The 12,102-nt window shown below is 39.5% G+C and overlaps 2 protein-coding genes across 2 annotated transcripts in view; both read left to right on the forward strand.

The window, feature by feature from the left end:
- LOC140771656 (disease resistance protein RPM1-like) overlaps positions 1 to 10,477 on the forward strand; it is a 37,539-nt gene extending 27,062 nt beyond the window's left edge. The window contains exon 2 of the transcript XR_012106206.1: positions 9,981 to 10,477. The gene's annotated coding sequence lies outside the window, so the exon portion shown is untranslated. The remainder of the gene's footprint in view (positions 1 to 9,980) is intronic.
- A 383-nt stretch (positions 10,478 to 10,860) lies between these two features.
- LOC140772067 (disease resistance protein RPP13-like) lies at positions 10,861 to 11,292 on the forward strand. Its single transcript, XM_073113952.1, has one exon. The coding sequence runs from the start codon at positions 10,861 to 10,863 to the stop codon at positions 11,290 to 11,292; it is 432 nt and encodes a 143-aa protein (XP_072970053.1).
- Positions 11,293 to 12,102: the final 810 nt, after the last annotated feature.

The raw sequence follows: 12,102 nt of genomic DNA on the forward strand, positions 1-12,102 counted from the left end.
ACTGCTCCTGAGTTAAGCATACTGTTCCCAATTTCCTGTCTCTCCTAATCTCCATGCCAAGTATTTTCCTTTGTTCTCCTAAATCCTTCATTTCAAACTCCTTATTCAGTTGGAGCTTCAATTTATCAATCTCCACCTTGCTCTTAGATGCTATCAACATATCATCAACATATAAGAGCAAATAGATAAATGATTCATCTTGAAGCTTCCTAAAGTACACGCAATGATCATAGTGGCTTCGCTTGTACTTGTGCCTCCGTATAAATTGATCAAACTCTTTATACCACTGCCTAGGAGACTGCTTCAGGCCATACAAGGATTTCTTCAATTTACAAACCAAGTCTTCTTTTCCACTGATTTTGAACCCTTCAGGCTGTGTCATATAGATGTCCTCCTCCAAATCACCGTGCAAGAAGGCGGTCTTCACATCCATCTGGGTTAGCTCAAGATCAAACTGAGCTACCAAGGCTAGCAATATTCGAATAGAGGAGTGTTTCACCACCGGAGAAAACACTTCATTATAGTCAATCCCCACCTTTTGAGCATACCCTTTTGCCACCAATCTAGCCTTGAATCTAACTCCGCCTTTTGATTGAGGATCATCCTTCTTGGCATATATCCACTTGCACCCAATAGTCTTCTTCCCCTTAGGGAGCTCCACCAAATTCCAAGTTTTATTTTTCTCGAGGGCCTTCATTTCATCATCCATCGCCCCTTTCCAATTTGCTCTTTCGATGTTCTTCATAGCTTCTATGAAGGAAGCGGGAAAGTCTTCATCAGTCACCGGAAGAGCATAGGCCAACATATCAGAATAGCGTGCCGGTTTTTTGATTTCTCTCCTTGGCCTTTTAATTGCTATGGAGTCTTGATCATCAGTTTCTGGCTCCACGTTGTCATCTTCTTGCAAATTAGGATCTTCCTCTTCATTTGCCCCTTCTGAAGGTATATCTTGTGGTGGACTTGAATCTGCCTCAAACTCCATGTGCCGTGGAACATCTTCAGCACTGTCATCAACTAGGCTATCTGATGCCTGACTTTGCTTCAACATTAATGATTCATCAAATGTAATATCCCTACTGATTACCAACTTCCTCAATTCTGGCCTCCAAACCCGAAATCCCTTCACTCCAGTGCTAAAGCCCAAGAAGATGACCTTCTTGGCTTTAGGATCCAACTTGCTTTCCCTGACATGATAGCATGCAGGACAACCAAAGATATGTAAGGAATCATAATCTGAAATGGGTTTGCCAGACCATACCTCTAATGGGCTCTTCCCATTATTTGCAGATGAAGGTAGCCGGTTGATGAGATGACATGCATAGTTAACTGCCTCAGCCCAAAACTCCTTGCCCAATCCAGCATTGGACAACATACATCGAACCTTCTCCAATAAGGTCCGGTTTAGACGTTCTGCCACGCCATTTTGCTGAGGTGTCTCTCTAACGGTGAAATGTCTTTCAATCCATACTTCTTTGCATAACCTCATGAACGGATCGGAAGTGTACTCTCCACCATTATCTGATCTGAGCTTATTGATCTTCTTGCCAGTCTGATTCTCAATCATCTTCTTCCAATTCTGAAAAATTTCAAGCACTTGGTTCTTATGGTGCATGGTGTACACCCAAGACCTTCTAGAATAGTCATCTACAAAAGTGACGAACCAGTGCTTTCCTCCCAATGAGGCCTTCCGAGTAGGCCCCTAAACATCTGTGTGAATGTAATCCAAGATCCCCTTGGTTCGGTGTACTGCAGTAGCAAATTTAACTGTAGTTTGTTTGCCCAAAACACAGTGTTTACAAAATTCCAACTTGAGGCTCTTTACACCCTTTAGTAAACCATGACTTGATAGACTTTGCAAAGCTTTCTGTCCTGAGTGCCCCAACCTCATGTGCCATAGTCTGGAAGAGTCAGCCTCACTAATAGTGTTACTTGAGGCGGCCGCTACTCTTCCCAAATTCGTAGAGCCTTGTAAGAAATACAAATTGCTTCTTCTTATGCCCTTCATCACCACCAATGCTCCCAAAGTCACCTTCAATGCTCCACCTCTTAAAGTAACGATGAAGCCCTTTGATTCCAAAACCCCAAGGGAGATGAGATTCTTCTTCAAATCCGGTATGTACCGAACTTCCGTTAGCTCTTTGACGGACCCATCTTGGAGCTTCAAACGAATAGTGCCAATGCTTTCAGCTCTACAAGGGCTATCATTGCCCATAAACACAACTCCATCGGAGATCTTTTCAAAAGTGGAGAACCAACTCCTGTTTGGACACATATGGTATGTGCAACCGGAGTCCAAGATCCATTCATCCGTGCTACATGCAAGAGCCGAGCCTACCAAGGTGCTTTCTGAGTCCTCATCATCCGAATGTGCCACATTTGCCTTTTTGGGGTTTCTTGTCCTTGTTCTTCAAAACTGGACAATCCTTCTTCCAATGCCCTTTATTGCGGCAATAGGAACATTGGTCTTTGGCAATTGACTTTCTATCTGAGGATGCACCCCTTGACTTTGAGAAGGATTTGCCTCTCTTCCCAAATTTTCTATTTTCAGATCTACCCCTCACCATCAATGTATCTGAAGATGACTCATGAGTAGCTTGCTTGTCCAATTTCCGGTACTCATTGGTGATCAATGCATTTGCAATATCTTTATAATTGATTGAATCTTTTCCATACAGTAGGGTAGTAGTGAGGTGGTCATAAGTGTCTGGCAAAGAATTCAACAATACCAATGCCTTGTCCTCATCAGAGATTTCAACATCCAAGTTTTGCAAGTTCGCAAGTAACTTGTTGAAGGAATTCAAATGCTCCGCCATCGGCGTTCCCATCTTGTATTGAAATCTGAAAAACTTCTTCTTCAAATAGAGCCGGTTCTCAATGCTCTTGGTCATGTATTTGTCCTCCAGTTTCTTCCACAAGCCTTTTGCCGAATTCTCTCTCATCACAAAATACTTTTGGTCCTTTGCTAGACAAAGCCGAATGGAACTGCAAGCTTGCCAGTTCATTTTCTCCCAATCCTTTTCGGATATATCTTCGGGCTTCTCCTCCAAGGTGATGTCTAATTCTTGTTGGAATAACACATCCATAACTTCACATTGCCACATTCCAAAGTTGTTGGTGCCATCAAACTTTTCAACTTCAAACTTTGCATTTGAGATAAGTTTGCCCGATTTGGATCATTCCCTCATTTTGCTAAAATTTCTTCAAATCTTCACTATTCCCAACTTCAATAGCCTAGGTTTGAAACCAATAGCTCTGATACCAATTTGTTGTGCAAAACTACCAAATGGGTGAAGGAAGCGGAAGCAAGACCTTCACCCCTAAATATCTCAAAATGGGAATAGCGAAAGAGAACACAATGCAAAGCTTGAAAACTCCAATGAAAGGATGTTAATGGTGATAGAAAAGCCCTAAGCAACTTCTAATCACAGATTAACACCCTAATATAAGCAAACACCATAAAGACAACAATGGAGATAATAGAGAGAGAGAGAGACAAGATTTACGTGGTTCGGCGATGTGCCTACGTCCACGGGCGGAGCAATCTTCTTTTCTATGCAAATCCCTCACTTACAAAGAGTTTAACAATTCTAATCACTCTCAATACAATGGTGGCTCAACCCTCATTAATGTTCTTCCAATCACTAACCCTAAAAAAACCCACTTTAGTATTTATAGTCAGGTTCAGATTTGGGAATTTTCAGTGTCGCGTTCGAACGCACTCGGGGCGTGTTAGAACGCACTCAATGTTAATACAGCAAAACTCAAGGGGCGTTCAAACGCAGGAGGGGTCCGTTCGAACGCCTGCAGAAACAGCTGCTCTCGGGTTGGTCCGCGTTCAAACGCGGCTGGGGCCGTTCGAACGTCTGCAGAAAGTCTGCTCTCGGGTTGGCTCGCGTTCGAACGCAGCTGGGGCCGTTCGAACGCCTGCTTCACAGACTGTTCTCTGTCTGAGCCCGCGTTCGAACGCCCTAAGGGCGCGTTCGAACGCGCGGCACAGAAATGCTGATACATACTGAATTTTTTGCTGAAAACTGAATTTGTGCCAATTTTTAACAACATAAAGTAAAATAATGGTATGCATATCATTATGATTTTACAAACATGCTTGGGTTGGAATTTAAAATATGAAAACTACAAAGCAGAAGGTATTGAGTAATTTTACTAATACTAAATTCTAGGTGTTTGCTTGCTAAAGATTGTCTTCTTTAATTTGCATATATTATTTGGAGAATTCTTTGAAACGAAACCCAGGGGTTGGTTGATATAAATTTTCAATCCACCTTATCATATAAGAAGGCATTCTTGATATCGAGTTATCACATCTTTTATCTTAAGCTAACTATTAATGAGATGAGAATCCGAACTAATGTTATCTTAGCCACCGAACTAAAAGTCTTGGAGTGTACACCATGTTGTGTGAAAGCCCATGAGCCACCAATCTTGCCTTATACCTATCCACGGATTCATCAGCATTTCTTTTGATCTTGTACACCCACTTATATAAAATCAATTCCATATCTTTTAGTTGAGACACTAAATTCCAATCTTCATTCTTACTAAGTGCACTAATCTCTTCTTTCACCACATTCTCCCATAAATGAATCACTTTTGCATCTGATACATGCACATAACAAATGAAACCAAAACAAGAGCCTTGATCATGCTCTTGCTTTCTTTGAGGTTTCCTAGATTCAACACTTTGCTTCTTTGAACCTGACTCTATAATCCCTCTTGATATGTTCTATTTTATCATATTGATAGCATTTCTATAGAAGTACTTCCCAATGCTCATGCTCCCTAAAATTATATTAGACAACTCATTCTTTAAAAAATACAATCGAGCTTTATACTTCTTTATCAACAACTTTTCAAATGTATTTTAGACATCTTTTGATGTTTTGGCATCGGATATGATTATCTTTATGGATAGATATCTTTAAGATAAATATAGTTTTGCCACTTCTAGTAAGTATCCTTTTGTTGTTTCTTCATTTCCTCTATATGTCATATGGTATCTAAGTGTCACTCTCTCAAACATCTCTCATAACTCTTGACTTTAAAAATATGCTCTCATGCATGACTTCCATATTAGGTGATTTGAACTTATGAACCTTTCTACGCCAAGATAATTAAAGTTTTAAAATATTGAATCTATTATAGAGACAAATCAGCAAATTTCTTATGTGCACAATTTGAAACACTTCCCTTTGCTATCCAAGGATGTAGGATCTCTATTTCTCTACAAGAATCTTTATAGTTATGATACTATGAAGAGAAAACTGATGGCCTCAAATTCCAGCACCTCATTTCGTCAAAATATAGAAATCTAAGATTTCCTGTATACTCAAAATCATGCAGCCATAAATAGAAAAAAAAAATAGTAAAAATAATCTCAAACAAATCACAGACTTAATACATATAGATCATAATCTTTATCTCAAGAAACAACAATTAAGGTATGCACAAATAATAATGAGTTTTTTGAAATACAAAAGCCATGCTTATAAGACAAGCTTACAAAAGGGACAAGATATAGGATACAAGTTCACCCACCTCTTATTTAGCAAAACTCCAAAAAGGGATCATTTTCCGCTCTCATACTTTTGAAGATGACACCAATAAAAAAGATGATCTAAAGGCTTTCACATAGTTGAGTCATCTTGCACACACTTGAATTGTCTTGTACATACTGGCCTGTAACATAACTAAATAAGACTACAATAAGAATATATAAGCTATTTCCAAAGTGCCTCTAAAAAGCATGAGGGCTACCAAAGTGACTTTGGTAGTGACACATCAAGTTGTTAGGTAAAATAGAATGATAAAAAAGATGAGCAAATTTAGCACTTACTTTTAACATATAAAATATTATGCCATAGCTCATACATGATTAATTAAGGAAGATATATCATAAATAACTCTTTTTGGTCATAGATTTACCAATTATAAAACCTAAGAAAAAAAAGGATTTCAAATGTTTTCTTTAGAATTGGTTTCCTTGTAGTTATTTCAGACAGAATCTTCATATCTGAGACAGATTGCAAATTTAGTTGCAATCTCCTCTGATGACTTTCTTCGTGATTAACTTCTTTATCTTCTATTATTCTATATCTCCTATCACCTCGAATCGCATGCTCAATTCTAGTTGTTGCTTAGTATAGCTAGATTGACTGCAGAAGTGTTGACTTGGCTTTAGAAGATTTCTTGTATCCGAGAATTCAAGGATGCAAGTGTCATACTCCAACTCAACTGATTCTGCTATTCAAACAATTGCAGTATGACAGTGCTGAAGCAAATTGTTTAGTATCTCAGCTCCTACAAATCTGAAATTAGGAGAGCAAGTATGGCAGAAGCTTTGGTGTTTCTTGTGCTAAAAAAGATTGGTGCTACCTTGGCTGAATCAGCAATGTCTAACATAAGTCAATTGTTAGACGTATCAGTTCTTAGAGAAGTTGACCACAGTATGAAAAAAATTGAGAGCGAATTTGTCGTAATGCAAGCATATATAAGTCAAGCAGATCTACGTAAAGCCAATAGCAAAACCTTTGAGGCCTGGTTGGAACAATTAAGAAAGGTAGCATATGATGTCGAGGACACCATCGATGAGTATGCACATCTCACTGGGCAACAACAGAAAATCAGCAATATGAGATTCTTACGGAAAATAGTCGTTCTTTATTCCAGGAAAAATGTTGCATTGCGCAATATTGCTGATCAGCTTAAACTACTAGAAGCCCGTCTCGAGAACCTCACAAGTATGAAAACTAGATACGGCATTTCAATAAATGGAGGAGGAAGTAGCAACCTTAATTATCCTCAGCATGAATCAGACTCTATATACTTTACTAGTGGAGATGAAATTGTAGGTTTTGGAGAAGAAACTGGAAAACTGATTGAATGGTTGACAGACGAGAAACAGAGTCTGTCAATTATTTCCATCTGTGGCATGGGAGGATTGGGTAAAACAACTCTTGCAAATAGCATTTACAAAAATGAAACTACTAAAAGGCACTTTGGCTGCAGTGCATGGGTATCTGTCTCCCAAAATTTCCTGGTTGATGATTTACTTAGAAGAGTAGCAAAGAAACTCCTAGAAAAAGATGAGGCAATTCCAAATGATATTGACACCATGGATCATGCAAAATTGGTGGAGACACTTCAAAGCCATCTGCAGGGAAGAAGGTATTTCATTGTCTTGGATGACGTGTGGAACAAAGAAGTATGGTTACTTTTAAAGCGTGCATTTTTTGAAAACAATTGTGGAAGTAGAGTAGTCATTACAACTCGAAGTGAAGATGTGGCCTCATTAGCAGACGACGACCGTAAAATGATGCTAATAACGCTATCAAAGGAGGAAGCATGGGACCTCTTCTGTAAAAAGGCCTTCGAGAGACTAGATGGAAAGAGATGCCCTGAAAGTCTCAAGAATTGGGCGGAGAAGATTGTGGGGAAGTGCCAAGGCTTGCCATTAGCTATTGTAGCTATTGGCAGTCTCCTCTCCTACAGAGAAAAGGAGGAAGAGGAGTGGCGATCATTCTACGAGCAACTTAATTGGCAACTAGAAAACAACCTAGAGCTGAATTTGGTTGCAATTAGGGTTTTACATCTCAGCTTCATTGATCTGCCAAGCCATCTGAAGAACTGCTTCCTATACTGTGGCCTATTCCCTGAAGATTATATGATTGAGAGAAATTGGATAGTAAGGCTTTGGATAGCTGAAGGATTCATTGAGGGGAGGGGACCAGGGATAACGATGGAGGAAGTGGCCGAAGTCTATCTTAACGAACTCGTACATAGGTGCTTGTTACAAGTGGTGGAAAGGTATGACACTGGAAGGGTTAAAGCGCTTCAAATTCATGATATTGTTAGAGAAGTAACTCTAACAAGATCGAGGAAGGAGATGTTTGGTATTGCACATGACAATCCAGAGGTAATACAATTGGGAGATGAAGCTCGGCGTGTATCCATTCATAGAGGTAGTGAAACCTTACAACCTAGCATAGGTTCACGACAGCTTCGCTCCTTTCTGTTGTTTGACAAACAATTATCATCTTCTTGCATACACAATGTTTCATCCAACTTCAGATTATTAAGGGTTCTCTCTCTTAGATATGCCAATATTGATAGGGTGCCCGATGTAGTGGCTGACTTATTTAATTTGCACTATCTGGATTTATCATATACTAAAGTGAAGAATATCCCCAGATCGTTTGGGAAGCTTTTGAACCTACAAACGTTGGATCTCAGGGTAACTTACGTAGAGAAGTTGCCGAAGGAAGTTACCAGGCTACAGAAGCTAAGGCACCTGTTTGTGTTCTGTTATAATGACCGGCAATTGAGAACTTTTGATTTCTTAGGTGGTGTATCAGTTTCCGATGATATATGCAGTTTAAGAAGTTTACAAACTTTAGGCTGTATAGAATCCAGCAGAGTTTTAGTTCAGAAGATTGGAAGCTTGACACAGGTAAGAACACTCCATATCATGAAGGTGCGACGGAGCTACTGTGAAGCTCTATGGGTCTCCCTCACAAAGATGCCTCGCCTCATTAGCTTGGGCCTTTTCGCAAGTAACTCAGATGAAATTCTTAATCTGGAAGCTTTAGAACCTCTATCAAATTTGCAAAAACTGCACTTGAGAGGTAGGTTGGAGGAAGGGGTGGTACCCGCGATATTTAACAGCTTTGGAAATCTTAGGGACTTCAGAATGGGGTGGTCCGGATTACGAGAAGATCCGCTTCCTACCTTCTCTATCTTGTCTAATCTTGTTAGACTTCATCTCTGCAGGGTATACGATGGACAGGGGTTGGCCTTTCTCACAGGATGGTTCCCTAAGCTTAATTACCTGTATTTAGCTGATATGTTACAGCTTGTTTGGATTAACATAGAGGACGGCACAATGAAGAGCCTACAGAATCTACACCTTATTGGATTGCTAAATTTGCAAACGGTACCGGAAGGTGTTAAATACCTTAAATCAATCCAAAACATGTACCTAAGAGAAATGCCAGAAGCGTTCATGGAGAAGCTGGCAGGAACTGATCGGGAGATCGTTGAGCACATTCCCAACATTGTTTATTAAGGTTGATCTAATTCCCTCATAGATAAGTTTCATAGTTTTCCAATGATATACATGAAAGACAATTTTTTTCATTGCGCACGTACATCAGACAAAACTAATAGCCTCTCTATTAATGTTATGCTTAGTTACTAAAACAGCGTACAGAAAGCAGCATGACTGTGTAACAGTTATGCTTAGTTACTAAAACTACACTGTATTTGGCTTGTTTACTGAGTTATATGTTGTATGTTTATCAGTCATTGGGCAAATTAATGTGGATGTTTATCAGTCATTCTTCTCCCAAGCTTTGGTTGTCGTTGTCTTTTGATGCATTTCATTCTTTTCGGTGAAAAGAGATAAGAAGTTTGGCGTTGTTCCTATGCCATCCATGGCATGATGAAAAGAAAGAAGAAAATCTCGCTTGAAGTTGAGTACTACTTTAGAGTCTTATCAGTTCCAGCGCAGCTTCAGCACCCATTGTAGAAGGAACTGAGATGTAATGGTTTCTGATCAACTATTAGAAAGCTGACATCCATCTGGGTACTTCCAATACATATGTTTTAGATGCAATGTCTACCTTGTGTCAATTAATAGTTTCTTGGTAGTTCATAGTGTAACTGGACTTATCTGGATCTTCTATTTGAATCTATATGAATTTTTCTATAAACTACCAAGTAAAGCTTTGTGATTTAAGTTGCAATCTTCCCTGTTTACGTTCTTCTTTGATTATTTACTCCATCTGCTATTATTTCAAAATTCCTATCTTCTCACACCTCCCATCACATGCACAATTCTAGTTATTGTTTGGTATAAATTGACTGCATAAATCTTGACTTGGCTTAAGAAGATTTCTTGTGTCCTAGATTCGAGGATGCAAGTGTCATACTCCACTCAACTGATTCTTCCCATTAAATAATTGCAGTGCAACAGTGCTGAAGCAAACTTTTTTTAGTATTCGAGCTCCTAAAGAAAAAAGAATCTGAAATTAGGAGAGCAAGTATGGCAGAAGCTTTGGTGTTTCTTGTGCTAAAAAAGATTGGTGCTTCCCTGGCTGAATCAGCAACGTCTACAATAACCTCCAAGCTAGTAAAAGACATATCCGTTCTTACAGAAGTAGACAACAGAATGAAGAATATTGAGAGTGAGTTTGTGGTGATGCAAGCCTATATAAGTCATGCAGATGTATGTAAAGCCAATAATAAAACCTTTGAGGCCTGGTTGGAACAATTAAGAAAGGTAGCATACGAGGTTGAGGATGCCATCGATGAGTATGCATATCTCACTGGGAAACAACAGACAAGCAGGAAGATGAGCTTTTTAAGGAAAACCTTTCCTTATTCCAGGAATAATGTTGCATTGCGCAATATTGCAGATCAGCTTAAACAACTCGAAGCCCGTCTTCAGAACCTCACAAGTATGAAAAATAGATATAGCATTTCAATTACTGAAAGTGGAGGAAGTAGCAACCTAAATAATTATGCTCACGGGGAGCAGCATGTATCAGAATCTCCTTACTTTACTAGTGAAGATGAAATTGTAGGTTTTGGAAAGGAAACTCAAAATCTGATTGTGTGGTTGGCAGATGGGAAGCAAGGTCGTGCAATTATTTCCATCTATGGCATGGGGGGATTGGGTAAAACGACTCTTGCAAGTAGCATTTACAAAAATGAAACAACTAAAAGACACTTTGGGTATAGTGCATGGGTGTCTGTCTCCCAAAGCTTTCAGGTTGATGATTTATTAAGAGAATAGCAAAAACACTCTTCGAAAAGAATCAGGCAATTCCAAATGACATTGACACCATGGATCATACCAAATTGGTGGAGACACTTCAAAGCCATCTGCAGGGAAGAAAGTACTTGATTGTCTTGGATGACGTGTGGAACAAAGAAGCATGGTCACTTTTAGAACGTACATTCGTAGGAAACAATTGCGGAAGTAGAGTAGTCATTACAACTCGGAGTGAAGACGTGGCCTCATTAGCAGACGAAGGCCGTAAAATGAAGCTAACAACTCTATCAAAGGAGGAAGCATGGGATCTCTTCTGTAAAATGGCCTTTGAGAGACTAGATGGAAAGAGATGTCCTGCAAGTCTCAAGAATTGGGCCGACAAGATTGTGGACAAGTGCCAAGGCTTGCCACTAGCTATAGTAGCTATTGGCAGTCTGCTCTCCTACAGAGAAAAGAGGAACAAGAGTGGAGATCATTCTGCAAGCAACTTAATTGGCAACTAGAAAATGACCCAGAGCTTAATTGGGTAGCAACTAGATTTTTAAATCTCAGCTTCATCGATCTACCGAGCTATCTGAAGAATTGCTTCCTATACTGTGGCCTATTGCCTGAAGATTATATGATTCATAGAAAGTGGATAATCAGGCTATGGGTAGCTGAAGGATTCATTGAGGAGAAGGGGCCAGGGATAACGATGGAGGAAGTGCTGAAGTCTACCTTAAGGAACTCGTACGTAGGTGTTTGCTAAAAGTAGTGGAAAGGAATGAGTTTGGAAGGGCTAAAGTGTTTCAAATTCATGATGTTGTTAGAGAAATAACTCTAACAAGATCAAGGAAAGTGATGTTTGGTATTGCATATGACAATCCAGAGGTAATAGAATTGGGAGAAGAAGCTCGGCGTGTATCCATTCATGGAGGCAGTGGGACCTTACAACCTAGCAGAGGTACACGAAGACTTCGCTCTTTCTTGTTGTTTGACAAGCAATTATCATCTAGTTGCATACACGATGTTTCGTCCAACTTCAGATTATTAAGGGTTCTCTCTCTTAGATATGCCAATATTGATAAGGTGCCCGATGTAGTGGCTCACTTATTTAATTTGCACTATCTGGATTTAGGATATACTAAAGTGAAGGACATCCCTGCATCGTTGGGGAATCTTTTGAACCTACAGACGTTGGTCTCAGGCAAACTTCTGTATTGAAGTTGCCGAAGGAAGTTACCATGCTACGGAAGCTAAGGCACCTGATTATGTTCTGTTTTGAAAACCGGAAGTTTCGAACTTTTGATTGGTCCAGTGGTGTATCAGTTCCC

This window comes from Typha angustifolia, chromosome 12 (assembly GCF_048772165.1).
Source record: "Typha angustifolia cultivar Huaian chromosome 12, ASM4877216v1, whole genome shotgun sequence".
Lineage (NCBI taxonomy): Eukaryota > Viridiplantae > Streptophyta > Magnoliopsida > Poales > Typhaceae > Typha > Typha angustifolia.